The sequence below is a fragment of the Callithrix jacchus genome, chromosome 22 (assembly GCF_049354715.1).
Source record: "Callithrix jacchus isolate 240 chromosome 22, calJac240_pri, whole genome shotgun sequence".
Lineage (NCBI taxonomy): Eukaryota > Metazoa > Chordata > Mammalia > Primates > Cebidae > Callithrix > Callithrix jacchus.
The window spans coordinates 41,768,800-41,787,814 of record NC_133523.1 but is presented as its reverse complement, the minus strand read 5'-3'; the positions used below and the strand labels follow the sequence as shown (position 1 = coordinate 41,787,814).

Here is a 19,015-nt window from a genome sequence, read left to right as displayed (position 1 = left end):
GATCCACCCACCTCGGCCTCCCAAAGTGCTGGGATTACAGCCGCGACCTACTGCTCGAGGCCCAATTGTAACATTTTGCAAACATTTGCTAGATATCTCTCTCTCTCCTTCTCTCTCATATATAATATTAATTTTTCCCTAACCATTCAAGAGTGAGTTACAGATATCATTCTTTTATTTCTCAAAACATCTGTGGATATTGTCTAAGGACGAGGCTATATCTTATATAACCTCAGTAAAAGTACAGAAATCAGGGACTCCACCTAGGATACCATCCTCCTATCTAAATATCTATGTTGCATATTCAAATTTGGCCAAACTTCCCAATAATAAAGTTAGAACGCGTTTGCGTGTGTGTGGTCCAAGGTTCACATTGCGCTTAGTTTACACGTCCCTGTAATCTGGAACGTCTGTGTGCCCAGCTTTTGTTTGTTTTTCACAAGAATTTCACGGTTCAATGTGTACAGGCCCATTATGTTGTAGACTGTCCCTCAGTTGGGGTTCACATGATGTTAGCTCAGGAATATATTCAGGGCTAGAGGTTTTTTGTTTTTTGTTTTTTGAGACGGAGTTTCTCTCTTGTTACCCAGGCTGGAGTACAATGCCACGATCTCGGCTCACGGCAACCTCTGCCTCCTGGGTTCAGGCAATTCTCCTGCCTCAGCCTCCTGAGTAGCTGGGATTACAGGCACGTGCCACCATGCCCAGCTAATTTTTGTATTTTTAGTTGAGACGGGGTTTCACCACGTTGACCAGGATGGTCTCGATCTCTTGACCTCGTGATCCACCCGCCTCAGCCTCCCAAAGTGCTGGGATTATAGGCGTGAGCCACCGCACCCGGCGGAGGCCTAGAGTTTATGTTTAAAACACAGCCACATAGAAAGGGAAGAGGGAGAAAAGTTCAGTGACCTCTGATGGCCAAAGTCAACATCATTTGTGCCAGGCCCTGTGGATAGTAAGTCCCGCTGATGGCGTGTGATGATCATGGTATTTTACCTCTGTGACCTTCCTCCCCAAAACCCAAGAATCCATTTGTTGGATGAGAAAACATGCAATAAATCCCAGTGCAAGAGCGTCATCCAAAATATCTGACTAGTGTCCTTCAAAAAAACAAGGGAAGTCGGCCAGGCACAACGGCTCACACATGTCATCCCAGCCCTCTGGGAGGCCAAGGTAGGCAGATCATTTGAGGTCAGGAGTTCAAGACCAGCCTGGCCAACGTGGTGAAATCCCATCTTGCAATTTTTGTAAAAATACAAAACTTAGGTGGGTGTGGTGGCGGATGCCTGTAATCCCAGCTACTCGGGAAGCTGAGGCAGGAGAATCACTTGAACTCAGGAGGCAGAGGTTCCAGTGAGCCGAGACTGTGCCACTGCACTCCAGCCTGGGTGACAGAGCGAGACTCCATCTCAAAAAAAAAAAAAAAGTGAAGAAAGTCTAAGAAAGTGTCACAGCCAAGAGGAGCCCCAGGAGACATGACGAGTGTATGTCGTGTAGTCTCCAGGATGGGATTTTGGAGCAAAAAAAAAAGAGCAGCACGAGATGAAAACCAAGGAAATCCAAATTAAGTATGGAGTATGGGAACTCTCTGCACTCTCTCTGTAATTTTTCTGTAAGTCTCAAACTGCTCTTAAAAATTAAGCATATTAAAAATATTTGTCCTTCTGTTTGTCGTTGAATTTGCAGTTCGCTCCCATGAACTCAGACTCAGATAACCCCTAAAATGGTCTCAGGATTCGTGCAGGATTTTTGAGTATGGATCGCACTACTGCTCTCTCTATCAGCAAAGAAACTTCGCAACAAGCACGTGGCACGCCAGAGCGAGGTTAAAGATCGTTTTATCCTTGCTATAAAAGCTGATCTCCCTGTACCTGCCACAGCCTCTACTGGCAGCCACAGCTGAAACCCAGCGCCAGGCAGGAATTGCTCAGCATTATGTCAGATGATTTCCTATGGTTCGAAGGCATACCTTTCCCTAACACAGGTCTACAAACTGAAATCCTAAGAAAAGTTCATGATGAGTTCGTGATAAAGGATGAAGATGTAGTAATAGTGACTTACCCCAAATCAGGTAAGGAGGCAGAATCGTGGACAGAGGAAGGCTGTGGTTGGATTCCTCATCCATTCAGTAGATGACTGAAGTGCTTTCTCTATGCCGGACAACGAGCATTGCTTTGTGGGGAAGGGAGGAACGCCTAATACCATTGACAATCGTAGAAAAGGATTTAGCCAGGAAATTACACAGTAAGATGAGTGCTCAGAGGGTGAATCTAAGGTATTCGGAGAATCTACAGGACTGAATCCTAAGGCAGATTCAGGTGATTGTTTAGTGTCGGTGGGAAGGAGTATGGCTGAGGATGACCAGCCCTGAGAGAAGAAATGCCTCTTAGATTGAAATAGAAAGAATGAGTGTGAAATTGCTTGGTGGGGAGGGGATATTTTCCTATAGGAGGATCATCATGGACAATGGCCAGGAATTGGAAAAGAACCTGACAAGCTCAAGGGGCTGAAAGATGAGGATCGCGTGTCCACAGGAGTGGGGCTGTGGGGCGGGACGGGAGTGGGGCTGTGGGGCGGGGGGCGGTAAGAGCGCTATGGACGGATTGAGGATTGAGGCTGAAGACATTGGACGTGGCATGACCCTGAGAGACCAAGAGCAATGGGAACTTATTAAAAGGATTTCAACAAATAGCCAAAAGGTGACCAGGCACGGTGGCTCACGCCTGTAATCCCAGCACTTTGGGAGGCCAAGGCAGGTGGATCACGAGGTCAAGAGATCGAGACCGTCCTGGTCAACATGGTGAAACCCCGTCTCTACTAAAAATACAAAAAATTAGCTGGGCATGGTGGCACGTGCCTGTAATCCCAGCTACTCAGGAGGCTGAGGCAGGAGAATTGCCTGAACCCAGGAGGCAGAGGTTGCGGTGAGCCGAGATCGTGCCATTGCTCTCCAGCCTGGGTAACAAGAGCAAAACTCCATCTCAAAAAATAATAATAATAATAACCCAAAGGTGGAAGCAACGCAGATATCCACCGACAGGTAAGTGGTTAGACAAGATGTGATATGTGGATACAGTTGAATGTGATTCATCCTTGAGAAAGAAGGAAATTCTGGCGCATGCTGCAACACGGATAAACATCAGGGACATTATGCTAAATGAAATAAGCCAGTCACAAAAATACAAATGCTGTGTGATTCCACTTACTTAAAGTACCTAGGGTCATCAGACTTCATAGAAACAGGAAGTACAGTGGTGAGTGCCAGGGATTGAAGAGAAGGGCAGATGGAGAGTTGACCCTGGTTCTGCATAGAGTTTCAGTTTTGCAGAAGTCCTCTGCAAATTGGTTGAGCAACAGTGGGAATATGCTTAACACTACAAAAGTGTAGCCTTAGAAGTGGTTGAGAGGTGGGGCACGGTGTCTCACGCCTATAATCCCAGCACTTTGGGAGGCCAAGGCAGGCAGATCACCTGAGGTCAGGAGTTCGAGACCAGTCTGGCCAACATGATGAAACCCTGTCTCTAACAAAAATACAAAAATTAGCCAGGTGTGGTGGCTCATGCCTGTAGTCCCAGCTACTTGGGATACTGAGGCAGGAGAATCGCTTGAACCCAGGAGGTGGAGGTTGCAGTGAGCCAAATCACGCCACTGCACTCCAGCCTGTGCACAGAGCAACACTCGGTCTCAAAAAAAAAAAAACAGAGGGGAGTTGAGAGCTGGCCACAGTGACTCACGCCTGCAATCCCAGGGCTTTGAGAGGCCAAGGCAGGAAGATGGCTTGAGGTCAAGAGTTCAAGACCAGCCTGGAAAACAGCAAGGCCTGGTCTCTATAATAAAATTTTCTAAAAAAAATTAGTTCAGTGCAATGGCGCATGCCTGAGGTCTCAACTACTTGGGAGGCTGAAGCAGGAGGCCAAGGTATTAGGATCACTTGAGCCCAGAGGTCAAGGCTGCAGTGGGCTATAATTGCACCACTGCACTCTAGCCTGGGCTAGAGGGACACCCCATCTCAAAATACATATATATATATATAAAAAATAGGCTGGGCACGGTGGCTCATGCCTATAATCCCAGCATTTTGGGAGGCCAAGGTGGGTGGATCACGAGGTCAAGAGATCGAGACCATCCCTATCTCAACATGGTGAAACCCCATCTCTACTAAAAATATAAAAATTAGCTGGGCATGGTGGCGCATGCCTGCAGTCCCAGCTACTCAGGAGGCTGAGGCAGAAGAATCTCTTGAACCTGGGAGGCAGAGGATGGAGTGAGCCAGGATCGCACCATTGCACTCCAGCCTGGGTAACAAAAGCAAAACTCCGTCTCAAAAATAATAATAATAATTTAAGATTGAGATGGTACATTTTATATTATACATATCTTACTGTAATTTTTTTCCTTCTTTTTCCAGGAACAAACTGGTTGATTGAGATTCTCTGCCTGATTCACTCCAAGGGGGATCCCAAGTGGGTCCAATCTGTGTCCATCTGGGAGCGCTCGCCCTGGGTAGAGAGTGACATTGGGTATAAAATGCTAAGTGAGAAGGAGGGCCCACGTCTCATCAGCTCCCACCTCCCCAACCACTTATTCCCCAAGTCTACCTTCACTTCCAAAGCCAAGGTCAGTGCGTAATGGTTCAGACGTGTTTGATCAATGCCTTTCAAACGCTCATGCGCCTGTAGGTGACCTGGAGATCCTGCTGAAATGCTTTCTCCTTCAGCAGGTCTGTGTTGTTGGGACCTGAGATTCCATATTAGGTGACACCTGTGTGGCTGTTCCAAGAACTGTCCTTGAGTTCAAGGGTGTAGAGCACTTCACAGGTTATCCCAGCCAGATTTAAACCAGGGATAGGGTGAAGCGATAGTGCCAGAATCTTAGAAAACCAGGTTCTAAGCCCAGTCAAAATGGATAGCCATATCATATACTATGCAACTGCCTTTTTTGCCCTAAAAAACCAATCTGAACTCACCAAGCACTTCCTGCCACTTAAAAGACACAGAGGTGTTCCTATAAGAAGCAGCCCATTCAGCCAGGCACGGTGGCTCACACCTGTAATCCCAGCACTTTGAGAGGCCAAGGCAGGTGGATCACCTGAGGTCAGCAGTTCGAGACCAGCCTTGCCAGCATAGTGAAACCCCAACAACACAGACCTGCTGTAAGTTGGGAAGCACCCCTTCCCAACCAGTGCCCCCCACAGAGGCAGACATTCCTGCCCTAAAATAAGTAGTACGTAGAAAGGGAATCAGAGAAGCAGGTTAATGCGGGCTGGGTACAGTGGCTCACGCCTGTAATCCCAGCACTTTGGGAGGCCAAGGCAGGTGTATTGCCTGAGGTCAGGAGTTCGAGACCAGCCTGATCAACATGGAGAAACACTACCTCTACTAAAAATACAAAATTAGCTGAGCACAGTGGCATATGCCTGTAATCCCAGCTACTTAGCAGGCTGAGCCAGGAGACTCTTGAATCCGGGAGGCAGAGGTTGAGGTGAGCCAAGATCATGCCATTTCACTCCAGCCTGGGCAACAAGAGCAAAGTTCCATCTCAAAAAAAAAAAAGCAGCATCATATTCATCAACAAGGCCAGTATCCAGGCTGACTGAGCCGGTGCCATGTCTGGGTGCTCTTCCTACTGCGTCTCACTGTGTGTTGATATCAGCAGCCACACGCATCTCCCATGGGGCTGAGGGGTGATCAGGAGAGGGACAAGGTATATCCAGGACTTTGCATGGCTCAGACCATTTCTAGAATCATACTTTCCTGGAAGGTGTTTATTGGTGTGTGAATTTTTAAAAGTTTTTTTTTGCAGCCAGGCACAGTGACTCATACCTGTAATCCCAGCACTTTGGTAGGTTGAGGCAGGTGGATCACAAGGTCAGGAGTTCAAGACTAGCCTGGCCAACATGGCGAAACCCCGTCTCTACTAAAATACAAAAATTAGCTGGGTGTGGTGATGGACACCTGTAATCCCAGCTACTTGGGAGGTTGAGGCAGGAGAATCACTTGAATCTGGGAGGCAGAGGTTGCAGTGACCCAAGATCGTGCCACTGCACTCCAGCCTGGGCGACGGAGTGAGACACCATCCTGGAAACAAAAAAAAAAAAGGGTGTTTTTGCTCAAGTTAAATGGAGAAGATTAGAATCATATTCTCCTCTCTTGGAAATCGTACAATGTAGAGCAGCACCATGGGTCTCACTGGTGTTTCGTGAAATCCCTGGGCCTCAAGAGAGCCGAGGCCTAGAATGACGTCACAAAGAGTCGATGCAGAATCCAAAGTGAAATTCAGATGTTCAGATGTGTGTGATCTTGCATGTGTGCATACGTGTGCGTGTGTGTGTGAATGTGTGTGCAAGTGTGTGCCCGTGTGTTTGCAGTAATCTGAAGGATTTTTTTTTTGAGACAGAGTTTCGCTCTTGTTGCCCAGGCTGGAGTGCAGTGGTGCAGTGTCGGCTCACTGCAATCTCCACCTCCCAGGTCCAAGCGATTCTCCTGCCTCAGCCTCCTGAGTAGCTGGAATTACAGGCATGCGCCACCAGGCCCAGCTAATTTTGTATTTTTAATAGAGCCGGGGTTTCTCCGTGTTGGTCAGGCTTGTTTCGAACTCCTGACCTCAGGTGATCCACCCACCTTGGCCTCCCAAAGTGCTGGGATTACAGGTGAGAGCCACCGTGCCCGGCAGTAACCCTAAGCATTAGCATAATGAATATTTGTATGTATACACACTAAACAACCACCATCTAGATACAAATTTAGAACACTTTCCCGCCCTCATCCCCCCTTCCCCACCAGTGCCCCCCACAGAGGCAGACACTCCCCTGATTTACAGCTGTAGATGAGTTTGGCTTGTTGAATTTCATACAAATGGACTCACACTTTATGAGGCATTGGAAATTTAGCTTCTTTTTTTATGAGATGGAGTGTCACTCTGTTGCCAGGCTGGAGTGCAGTGGTTAGGTCTCGGCTCACTGCAACCTCTGCCTCCCAGGTTCAAGTGATTCTCCTGCCTCAGCTTCTCAAATAGCTGAGACTAGAGGTGTGTGTCACCATGCCTGGCTAATTTTTGTATTTTTAGTAGACACACAGGGTTTCGCTCTGTTGGCCAGGCTGGTCTCGAACTCCTGACTTTGAGTGATTCAGCTTCCCAAACTGCTGGGATTACAGGCATGAGCCCGGCCAAAGTCTGGCTTCTTTCACCCAAAGTAATGTCCGTGAGATGTATCTGTGATCTTGGGCGTTGTATATGGATCTGTATTGCTATATATGCATGAATGTAGCTTAACTGCGGAATTCATTGCCCTGTTAATGATCCTTAAGCCACAGTGCACAAAAATACATCACCCACCTTTGGAAACCTTCCATTTGCTTTCCATTGTGAGTAAACCATAACATCCCAGAGGGAAGGGGCGATGCTCCCTTCTTCCAAGGCTACATTCCTAGCAGAGTGACTACTTCATAGGCGCTTTAATTTGATTAATGCATGCGGTAAGTAATTTATTAAAATAATGCATTGATATGATTAGGGATTGGCCGGGCGAGGTGGCTCACGCCTGTAATCCTAGCACTTTGGGAGGCTGAGGAGGATGGATCACCTGAGGTCGGGAGTTCAAGACCAGCCTGGTCATCATGGTGAAACCCCATCTTAAAAAAAAAAAAAAAGAAAAGAAAAGAAAAAGAAATTTAAAAAGATATTATTAAGGATTCTCCAGGAATTGGCTTGTCCTCCGTGTTTATAAAGATCCGAAAGAATGAGGAATGACTGTATTGATTTTTTCATTCTCCCGCTTTTCCATTTAAGATCATTTATCTCCTCAGAAATCCCAGAGATGTTCTCGTGTCTGGTTATTTTTTCTGGAAACAAATGACGTTTGTTAAGAAACCAAAGTCATGGGAACAATATTTTGAATGGTTCTGTCAAGGACATGGTGAGTGTTTTGCAAAATATGGAAGGTGGGGGGTGCCCAGAGTCCTCCAGTGAACCTCATTTGACACCCAGCCTCACATCTCCACCCCTCACCAACCCATGGGCCGAAGGCTCCACCACCCTGGAGGTCAAATCTGCTGACTTCGCCTCCTCTATCACGCGGCAGCAGAACTCTACCCAGCCCCTCAGCTTGCCCCGTGATAAAGCATCCTAGCTATTTTCTAAGCCTCTGGAACCTCCAGTACCAGCACAGGCAACTTATAGTCTCCTCTGCTCTCCCAATGTACAGATTTCTGGAAGGTAGCTTCTCGCTGGACCACACGATCTGACCTTTCACCATTTTTTTTCTGATGCATCTTTCCAAAACTCCCTGAATGCCCTTTTTCTTTTCTTTTTTTTTTTTGAGACGGAGTTTCGCTCTTGTTACCCAGGTTGGAGTGCAATGGCGCGATCTCGGCTCACCGCAACCTCCGCCTCCTGGGTTCAAGCAATTCTCCTGCCTCAGCCTCCTGAGTAGCTGGGATTACAGGCATGCGCCAACATGCCCAGCTAATTTTTTTTTGTATTTTTAGTAGAGACGGGGTTTCACCATGTTGACCAGGATGGTTTCGATCTCCTGACCTCGTGATCCACCCGCCTCGGCCTCCCAAAGTGCTGGGATTACAGGCTTGAGCCACCGCCCCTGGCGAATGCTCTTTTTCTATTTGTCTCACGCCTGTTTGCGTGACTCTAGGATGTCTATAAATTTAGTTATGTAGAATTTCTGGGCTTTTTCAGCACTTTCCATTTTCCGATTGATCCCAAAATTCTGTGAGTCTGTGTCTCAGCAGTCCCAGCAATACAGCAGCCACAGATACTTCCATTAGAGAGAACCACTGATGCCTCTAATTCAGTTCTAACTCAAATTTGAACACCTTTCTCGCTGGGTGAGGTGGCTCACGCCTGTAATCCTAGCACTTTGGGAGGCCGAGGCCAGTGGATCACCTGAGATCAGGAGTTCAAGACTAGCCTGGCCAACGTGATGAAACCCTGTCTCCACTAAAAATACAAAAAATTAGCTATTGTGGTGGCAGGTGGCTGTAATCCCAGCTACTCGGGAGGCTGAGGCACAAGAATTGCTTGAACCTAGGAGGCAGAGGTGGCAGTGATCCAAGATCAAGCCACTGCACTCCATCCTGGGCAACAAAATTGAAACTCTGTCTCCAAAAAAAAAAAAAAATTGACCGCCTTTCTCCCATGCTTCTAGCGCAGGCCTATCTGGCTCCACTCCTCACCTGAAGGCTAGCATGAGTCTAATATTTCTTAAGCATCCACTTTTCCCATCCCAATCCCCCAGCCCCCTCACCACTTCCTTTCTCTAATGATTAATCAAGTCCCACCATCTTCATTAACATCCTCGTTCCTGTCTCTGCTAACACAGTGCCATTCTCAGGGAAGCCCACCGTTGTAACGTGCCGTAAAACAGCAACGCGCCCCATCTCCATTGCCTAACCTACTCTTTCTCCAGTACTTATCACCCACAAGCCTGTATTTATCTGTTTATCCCACGTGTCTCCTCACGAAAATGTAAGCTCTTTGCATTGTCCATTGTTGGGCCCTAGGTCCTAAAATAATTCTTGCCACACGCTCGTCATTCAGTGCCCCTTTTTACTATCATGACTACTTTTGAATTTTTAAAAGTTTTTCTTTTCTTATCTTTTCTTTTTTTTCCCTCCCCCTTGGGTCAAACTCTGTTCAATTTCTTTTCTTTTCTTTTTTTTTTTTTATACAGAGTTTCGCTCTTGTTGCCCAGGCTAGAGTGCAATGGCACAATCTTGGCTCACCGCAACCTCAGCCTCTTGGGTTCAAGCGATTCTTCTGCCTCGGCCTCCTGAGTAAGCTGGGATTACAGGCATGCGCCACCACGCCCAGCTAATTTTGCATTTTTTCAGTAGAGACTGGGTTTCTCTGTGTTGGTCGGGCTGGTCTCAAACTCCTGACCTCAGGTGATCCTCCTACCTCAGTCTCCCAAAGTGCTGGGATTACAGGCGTGAGCCACCACACCCTGCCTCATTTTTAATTCTTTTTAAGAGATGGGGTCTCACCCTGCCACCCAGGCTGGAGTATGGTAGCACAATCGTGGCTCATCACAGCCTCGACCTCCTGGGCTCGAAAGATCCTCCCACCTCAGCCTCCTGAGTATGTGGGACTATAGACATGCGTTTTTTTTAATTTTTTAATTAAAATTTTTTAATTTTTTCAAAGAGATGGGGTCTTGCTGTGTTGCCCAGGCTGGTCTGAAACTCCTAGCCTCAACAATCCTCCTGCCTAGACTTCCTGCGTAGACTTCCCTAGATTACAGCTGTGAGCCACTGCACCCAGCCTATTCAGTACACCTTTTTTAGATACTAAGTGTCCATCTTCCACCACTTCCGCTGACACTTGGTTAACCAGACCCACTGTTCAGTGTCACCTAGATTCACATCATACATTCATCACCAGTATCCTCTTTGGCCCTGCCAGGCTACATTGCAATGATCTGCCACAGACTGAAAAGCTCGTTCTCTGTCTACAACCATCCCTCAATGATTTGCTCTTGGCATGAAGTCCAGCCTTCAAAGCCTGGTCATAGTTCCTGCTGAGCTGACCCCGGCTGAGCTCTTCAGCCCTATCCCCTCCCTTGCCCCGGGTCAGACTTTCAGAAAAAGGTCAACAGTGAGACCGTATGATGGAAGCCCAGACATGAGAAAAACCCCTTACCAATGCTAGATTTGACTTTGCTGTCTGGCTTATGAAGAGGTCTGGACTGGGTGCTTCAGCTCTCACCAGGAATCTTGGAAAATCTAATCAATAGCAGTGGCTCAAGAAATCACATCCTGTAAACCCCCTCACTATCCCTACATCTTGCCTATCTGTGCTTTAAACACTGGCCAGGCACGATGGCTCACACCTGTAATCCCAGCACTTTCGGAGGCTGATGCAGGAGGATCACAGGAGGTTAGGGGTTCCAGACAAGACTTGTTAACACGGTGAAACCCCGTCTCTACTAAAAATACAAAAATTATCCGGGCATGGTGGTGGCGCACACTTGTCATCCCAGCTACTCGGGAGGCTGAGGCACGAGAATCACTTGAACCCAGGAGGCAGAGGCTGCAATGAGCCAAGATGGCACCACTGCACTCCACCCTGGGCAACAGAGCAAGACTCTGCCTCGAAAGTAATAATAATAATGGGCCAGGCGCGGTGGTTCTCGCCTGTAATCCCAGCACTTTGGGAGGCCGAGGCGGGTGGATCACGAGGTCAAGAGATCGAGACCATCCTTGTCCATATGGTGAAACCCCGTCTCTACTAAAAATACAAAAAACTAGCTGGGCATGGTGGCGCGTGCCTGTAGTCCCAGCTACTCAGGAGGCTGAGGCAGGAGAATTGCCTGAACCCAGGAGGCAGAAGTTGTGGTGAGCTGAGATCGCACCATTGCACTCCAGCCTGGGTAACAAGAGAGAAACTCCATCTCAAAATAATAATAACAACAGTGTATCCCATACTTGACAATTGCTGAGAGAGACCATCTCCCATGTTCTCACCACCCCACGGAAAACAGTAAGTATGTGAGGAAATGAATGTGTTAATCAGCTTGAGTCCGTCTGATCTGGTTTGGCTGTGCCCACCCCAATCTCATCCTGAATTGTAATCCTCATAATCCCCACGTGTCGTAGGAGGGGCCCGGTGGGAAGAGATTGCATCATGGTGGCAGTCTCCCCCCTGCTGTTCTCGTGATAGTGAGTTCTCACGAGATCTGATGGTTTCATCAGGGTCTGGCATTTCCCCAGCTGCCACTCACTTCACCCGCTTTTGTAAATTACCCCATCTTGGGCAGCCCTTCATAGCAGTGCGAAAACTGAATGATACACTGTCATTTCGCAAGGTATGCACATATCAAAACATCATGTTATATACTTTAGAGGGCGTTGGTGCCCTTTGACCAAGTTTCATTCTAGTTTTCTTTGTGGATTACACTTTAACAAGCCAGCGGGAAAGTGGACGTAACAGATTGGATCCCTGCTCTTATCAAGTTTTTAACCCATCGCTCTTTCTCCAACCCATGCAGTGATATATGGGTCATGGTTTGACCACATTCACGGCTGGATGTCCATGAGAGGGAAGGAAAACTTCCTGTTACTGAGTTACGAGGAGCTGAAGAAGGTAATCCTTTTCAGTGGGGCCTGGTGAAGAATCACAAAGAGTGGGATTTTTTTTCTTTTTTTTTTTTTTTTGAGACGGAGTTTTGCTCTTGTTACCCAGGCTGGAGTGCAATGGCGCCATCTCGGCTCACCACAGCCTCTGCCTCCTGGGTTCAGGCAATTCTCCTGCCTCAGCCTCCTGAGTAGCTGGAATTACAGGCATGCGCCACCATGCCCAGCTAATTTTTTGTATTTTTAGTAGAGACAGGGTTTCACCATATGGACCAGGATGGTCTCGATCTCTTGACCTCGTGATCCACCCGCCTCAGCCTCCCAAAGTGCAGGGATTACAGGCATGAGCCACTGCGCCCGGCCTAAAGAGTGGGGTTAACTCCCTGGTCTTCATTGCCCTGTTTCTGGTTGACCCTTGTCCAAGCTTCATGCTCCTTATTTCATCTTAAAACATCTAAGCCAGGTGCAGTGGCTCACGCCTGCAATCCCAGCACTTTGAGAGACTGAGGCGGGTAAATCACGAGGTCAGGAGTTTGAGACCAGCCTGGTGAAGGTGGCGAAACCCTTTCTCTACTAAAAATACAAAAATTAGCCTGATGTGGTGGCGGGCACCTATAGTCTCAGGTACTGAGGAGGCTGAGGTGGGAGAATCACTTGAACCCGGGAGGTGGAGGTTGCAGTGAGCTGAAATCATGCCATTGCACTCCAGCCTGGGCAACAGAGTGAGACTCTGTCTCCAAAAAAAAAAAAGAAGAAGAAGAAGAAGAAGAAGGCCAGGTGGGGTGGCTCACACCTGTAATCCCAGAGCTTTGGGAGGCCAAGGTTGGTGGATTACTTGAGGTCAGGAGTTGGAGACCAGCCTGACCAACATGGTGAAACCCTGCTCTACCAAAAATAAAAAAAATTAGCCAGGGCCAGGCACAGCGGCTCACACCTGTAATCCCAGCACTTTGGGAGGCCGAGGCGGGCAGATCATGAGGTCAAGAGATCAAGACCATCCTGGCCAACATGGTAAAACCACGTCCCTACTAAAAATACAAAAATGAGCCGGGCATGGTGGCGCACACCTGTCGTCCCAGCTACTCGGGAGGCTGAGGCAGAATTGCTTGAACCCAGGGGGCGGAGGTTGCAGTGAGCTGAGCTTGCACCACTGCACTCCAGCCTGATGACAGAGCAAGACTCCGTCTCAAAAAAAAAAAAAAAAAAATTAGCCAGGTGTGGTGGTAGACACCTCCTCAGCTACTGAGGAGGCTGAGACAGGAGAATCGCTTGAACTCAGGAGGCGGAAGTTGCAGTGAGCCAAGATCATGCCACTGCACTTCAGCCTGGGCAACAGAGTGAGATCTTGTCTCTAAATAAATACATAGATAAAATAAATAAAAATCTATGCTCTTCTCTAAATAAATACATAGATAAAATAAATAAAAATCTATGCTCTTATCTTAATCTCCCAGGATCATGACCCTAGTCCTAATTATTGAGATGAAATACAAGAAGATATTGCAAAACTCTGTGTGTTATTCAAACAGTGCTAGTAGACAGCACAGCAGAATTTGAAATGAAGCCCTTACATCTCCATCAGGTTCTCCCTGAACCTCTCCTTGCTAATCCTGTTACTGTCTAGAAGCTGCTCTCAACATCTCTTAGGAAACCCAAGGCTCTGTGTTTTATAGTCTGGTTCGGTTTGCTTGTTTGAGACAGAGTCTCGCTCTGTCGCCCAGGCTGGAGTGCAGTGGCATGATCTCAGCTCACAGCAACCTCCGCCTTCCAGGTTTAAGCGATCCTCCTGCCTCAGCCCCCTAGCAGCTGGGACTACAGGCGTGAGCTACCCATGCCCGGCTAAGTTTTGCATTTTTAGTAGAGACAAACAGGGTTTCACCGTGTTGACCAGGCTGGTCTCGAACTCCTGACCTCAGGTGATCCACTCGCTTCGGCTGCCCAAAGTGCTGGGATTACAGGCGTGAGCCTCTGCTCCTGGGCTGCTTTACTGTTCGGCTGCCCTACACTCTACCACACAGGAAAATCCATGAAGATCCTTGCATCTTTTGTGATTTTGTTTTGGTTGGTTTGGTTTTTGCTTTGTTTTGTATTTGAGACAGGGTCTCACTCCGACGCCCAGGCTGGAGTACAGTGATGCAGTCACAGCCCACTGCAGCCTCAGCTTCCTGGGTTCAGGCGATCCTCCCACTATATTGCCCAGGCTGGTAACAAACTCCTGGACTCAAGTGACGCGCCTGCCTCAGCCTCCCAAAGCACTGGAATTACAGGCATGAGCCACTGCACCCAGCGGATCCCTGCGTCTTTTACATACTTCATGCCCTCTCTCCTTCACCTTATTCTTTTTTTTTTTTTTTTTTTTTTTTGAGACAGAGTTTCGCTCTTCATACCCAGGCTGGAGTGCAATGGCGTGATCTCGGCTCACCGCAACCTCCGCCTTCTGGGTTCAAGCAATTCTCCTGCCTCAGCCTCCCGAGTAGCTGGACTACAGGCGCACACCACCATGCCCAGCTAATTTTTGTATTTTTTTAGTAGAGACGGGGTTTAACCTTGTTGACCAGGATGGTCTTGATCTCTTGACCTCGTGATCCACCTGCCTCAGCCTCCCAAAGTGCTGGAATTACAGGCATGAGCCACCACGCCCGGCCTCACCTGATTATTTTCTCACAGTTGCATTCATCTCAAACCCTTCTCACCTCTGCATGTCACTCCTCTCTTTTCCTCCTCCTTTTCTGCAGTTTCCTCCTTCTCATTTTATTTTTTAATCGTTTTTTTTTTTTTTTATAAGGCCTTGCTCTGTCACTCAGGCTGGAGTGCAGTGGTGCGATCTTGGCTCACCACAACCTCCACCTCCTGGCCTAAACGATTCTCCTGCCCCAGCCTCCTGAGTAGCTGAGATTACAGGCGCCCACCACGCCCTGCTAATTTTTGTAATTTTAGTAGAGACAGGGGTCTCACCATGTTGGGCAGGCTGGTCTCGAACTCCTGATCTCAAGTGATCTGCCAGCCTCGGCCTCCCAGAATGCTGGGATTACAGGCGTGAGCCACCGTGCCCGGCCCCCTCTTTCTCTTTCGTAGCCTCTGTCTTGCTTTTTTCTTTTTTAGGACACAAGAAGAAATGTGGAGAAAATCTGTCAATTTCTGGGAAAGACACTAGAACCTGAAGAACTGAACTTAATCCTCAAGAACAGCTCCTTTCAGGCCATGAGAGAAAACAGGATGTCCAATTATTCCCTCCTAAGGGTTTATTCTGTGGTGGACAATCCACAACTTTTGAGAAAAGGTAAAAGAAAATGCCTTGGTTTCCAAAGATACCAGAATACACGGCACACGTGCCTGTGGTCACAACAGAGCGCTAACAGTTGAGATGAAAGAGTGCTTGAATTTTGCTAGCACAGAGAAGGCTGAAAAAAAAAAAAAACAAAGTAAAAAAGAAAAAAAAAAGAGGGCTTGAATTAATCAGCTTTGGTTTTTTATTTTTGTCTATTTGTCTGTTTTGCAAGACAGAGTCTTGCTCTGTCGCCCTGGCTGGAGTGCAGTGGCATGATCTCGATCTCGGCTCACTGCAACCTCTGCCTCCCGAGTCCAAGCGATTCTCCTGCCTCAGCCTCCCGAGCAGCTGGGATTACAGGCACCTGCCACCATGCCCGGCTAATTTTTGTATTTTTAGTAGAAACAGGGTTTCAGCATCTTGGCCAGGCTGGTCTTGAACTCCTGACCTTGTGATTCACCCGTCTCGCTCTCTCACCCAGGCTGGAGCGCAGTGGTACCATCTCGGCTCACTGCGGCCTCCGTCTCTCAGGTTCAAGCGATTCTCCTGCCTCAGCCTCCCGAGCAGCTGGGATTACAGGCACCTGCCACCATGCCTGGCTAATTTTTGTATTTTTAGTAGAGACAGGATTTCACCGTGTTGACCAGGATGGTCTCAGACTCCCAACCTCGTGATCCACCCGCCTCAGCCTCCCAAAGTGCTGGGATTACAGGTGTGAGCCCCCACGCCGGCCAATGTATCAGCTTTAACTGCTCACCACCCGGAACACTTCTCCCGTGGCCTCATCGGGGAGCCTCTTCTCCTGGTCCTGATGTGGGCTGCAGGCACGAGGGGAGAGTTGATTTCACCTGGGAGGGTTATCTGACTTACCTGAGGCCGTTCAGATTCTGTCTCCTCAGACTGTGGCATGGGCAATTATGTGTTCCACAGGCAGTGACCAGGCTCACTTGCTGCTCTTGCCAGACCTGCGAGCTGAGATTCACCTGAGAAATGAGGACAAGGACGGGGTTGGAGGTGGACACAGTGGGGCTGCCCCACTGGCCAGTTAGTGTAGAGATCGGTCCCGGACAAAGAAATATATAGAGGAGGCCGGGCGCGGTGGCTCACGCCTGTAATCCCAGCAGTTTGGGAGGCCGAGACCGGCAGAACATGAGGTCAAGAGATCAAGACCCAACATGGTGAAACCCCGTCTCTACTAAAAATACAAATATTAGCCAGGCGCGGTGGCGCACACCTGTTAGTCCCAGCTACTCAGGAGGCTGAGGCAGGAAAATCACTTGAACCCGGGAGGCGAAAGTTGCAGCCAGCTGAGATCACACCACTGCACTCCCGCGTGGGTGACAGGGTGAGACTCCATCTGAAAACAAAAGACTTCAAGTGGAGCAGGGCCCCTGCCGCCCTGGGGGCAGAGCAGAGCTTTGAGACTTGGAAGATTGCTCCGGAGCCTTAAAACCAGATGGAATTTGCCCTGCTGGCTTTTGGGTTGCATGGGAGCTCCTCCTCCTTTCTGATTTCTCTCTTTTGCGATGGGAATATCTATCCTATGCCTGTCCCACCAGCGAATTTTGAAAGCAGAGAACCGGTCTAGTTTCACAAGTCAGCAGCTAGAGGGGAATTCTGCCTCGGGGGAGTCACACCTCAAGTGTCCCCGTGCCTGTGAGCGGTGTGTCTGTGAGATTTTGGACGCAGAGTGGGTACTGGAATGGGTGAAGACTGTGGAGCTGCTGGGATGGGGTGCGTGTGTTTTGCATGTGAGAAGGACATGGATGGGGGGCAGAGGCAGAGTGATATGGGTGGAGTGCTGTTTCCCCAAATTGATATGTTGAAGTCCCATCCTCCAGCACCTCAGAACGTAATCCTACTTGAACATAAGGTCTTTAAGTCCAAGTGAGGTTCATCAGGTGGACCCTTAAGAGGTTTATAGGGTGGAGTAGTGTCCTCCTGAGGAGAGGACGCTTGGGCACAGACATGTGCACACGCAGAGAGAACATGGAAGGACGCGGGATGTTTGCAGGGCACCAATTCCATAGTAGCCATTCTGCGATATCATTCACAGTCATAGAAGAGTATATGATTTGGCCGGGTGCAGTGGCGCATGCCGGTAATCCCAGCACTTTGGGAGGCTGAGGCAGGTGACCACCTGAGGTCAGGAGTTGAAAACCAGCCTGGCCAACATGGTGGAACCCCATCTCTACTAAAACTACAAAAATTAGCTGGACTTGGTGGCAGGTGCCTGTAATCCCAGCTACACAGGAGGCTGAGGCAGGAGAACCACTTGAACCCGGGAGGCAGAGGCTGCATGAGCCAAGATTGTGCCACTGCACTCCAGCCTGGGGTATAGAGCAAGATTCTGTCTCCAGAAAAAAAAAAAAAAAAGCAGAGACCAGTTACATGTGTGCTGGAGTAATCCAGGTGGAAAATGATGTTGGCTTGGGTCAACGTGGTGGGGACAGGGACGTGACTCAATTCTGGACATATCAGATGGTATCCTGGCATTATTGCTGGTCAGTTGTACACAGGATGGATGGGAGAGAGGAGAAGGAAGGAACTCGCTTCCAGGTAGGTGAATGATTCTGTTAACCAGGCAGGATAAAGGCCCACCATGAGCCATCGGCCATTCCGCTATATGAGCTACAGTGTCCCCAGCAGGTGCATGGTAGGAACAGGAGACCTGTTGGTGTCCTGCAACCCATCCTCCATGTGCAGTGGCTCACGCCTGTCATCACAGCACTTTGGGAAGCCAAGGTGGGCAGACCACCAGGTCAGGAGTTTGAGACCAGCCTGGTCAACATGGTGAAATACTGTCTCTACTAAAAATACAAAAATTAGTTGGGCATGGAGGTGGGCGCCTATAATCCCAGCTACTCAGGAGGCTGAGGCAGGAGAATCTCTTGAACCCAGGAGGCGGAGGTTGCAGTGAGCCGAGATCGCGCCATTGCACTCCAGCCTGGGCGACAGAGCAAGACTCCATCTGACCTGAGTCTCTGTTTCATGTTTGCAGGCATATCTGGGGACTGGAAAAACCACCTCACAGTGGCCCAATCGGAAGCCTTCGATAAGCTGTTCCAAGAGAAGATGGCAGATCTCCCTCGAGAGCTCTTCCCATGGGAATAACGTCCGAAACACTCTGGGTCTTATATAGATGCTGACATGTGTCCCGCTATCCTGTACAAGTGCCTGACTGGGGGTCATCGCCTAAGACTTCCTGCTTTATCCTGAATCCATAAATATCAAACCTCTGCATCTCTGATCCCTTCGTTGTTAAAAGTTACTGGCGGGCCGGGTGCGGTCGCTCACACCTATAATCCCAACACTTTGGGAGGCTGTGGTGGGTACATCATGAGGTCAGGATCACGGTTCGAGACCAGCCTGGCCAACATGGTGAAACCCCGTCTCTACTAAAAATACAAAAATTAGCTAAGCATGATGGTGGTTGCCTGTAATCCCAGCTACTTAGGAGGCTGAGGCACAAGAATTACTTGAACCTGGGAGGTGGAGGTTGCAGTGAGCTGAGATCATGCCATGGCACTCCAGCCTGGGTGACAGAGGGAGACTCTGTCTCAAAAAAAAAAAAAAAAAAAAACCTTAAGTTTTGTTCCACAAAAGAACCAAAGAACCTATAAAGAGAATGAAAAGATAGGCCGAGCACAGTGGCTCACAC

At 48.6% G+C, this 19,015-nt stretch overlaps 1 protein-coding gene across 1 annotated transcript; it reads left to right on the top strand.

Moving 5' to 3' along the window:
* The first annotated feature begins 1,878 nt into the window (after positions 1–1,878).
* Positions 1,879–18,602, top strand: SULT2A1 (sulfotransferase family 2A member 1). The gene is made up of 6 exons (XM_035285208.3): positions 1,879–2,071; positions 4,409–4,617; positions 7,789–7,915; positions 12,002–12,096; positions 15,189–15,366; positions 18,356–18,602. Exons 1-6 carry the CDS (start codon positions 1,936–1,938, stop codon positions 18,466–18,468), a joined length of 858 nt encoding a protein of 285 aa, XP_035141099.3. The 5' UTR covers positions 1,879–1,935; the 3' UTR covers positions 18,469–18,602.
* The last annotated feature ends 413 nt before the right edge of the window (positions 18,603–19,015 follow it).

What these genes read in the sequence shown, in the direction of transcription:
- SULT2A1 (XM_035285208.3), top strand. Translation starts at nt 1,936, where the DNA reads ATGTCAGATGATTTCCTATGGTTCGAAGGCATACCTTTCCCTAACACA. An exon ending in GTTACGAGGAGCTGAAGAAG is followed by an intron (nt 12,097 to 15,188) that starts GTAATCCTTTTC and finishes TTTCTTTTTTAG; the next exon opens with GACACAAGAAGAAATGTGGA. An exon ending in TCCACAACTTTTGAGAAAAG is followed by an intron (nt 15,367 to 18,355) that starts GTAAAAGAAAAT and finishes TCATGTTTGCAG; the next exon opens with GCATATCTGGGGACTGGAAA.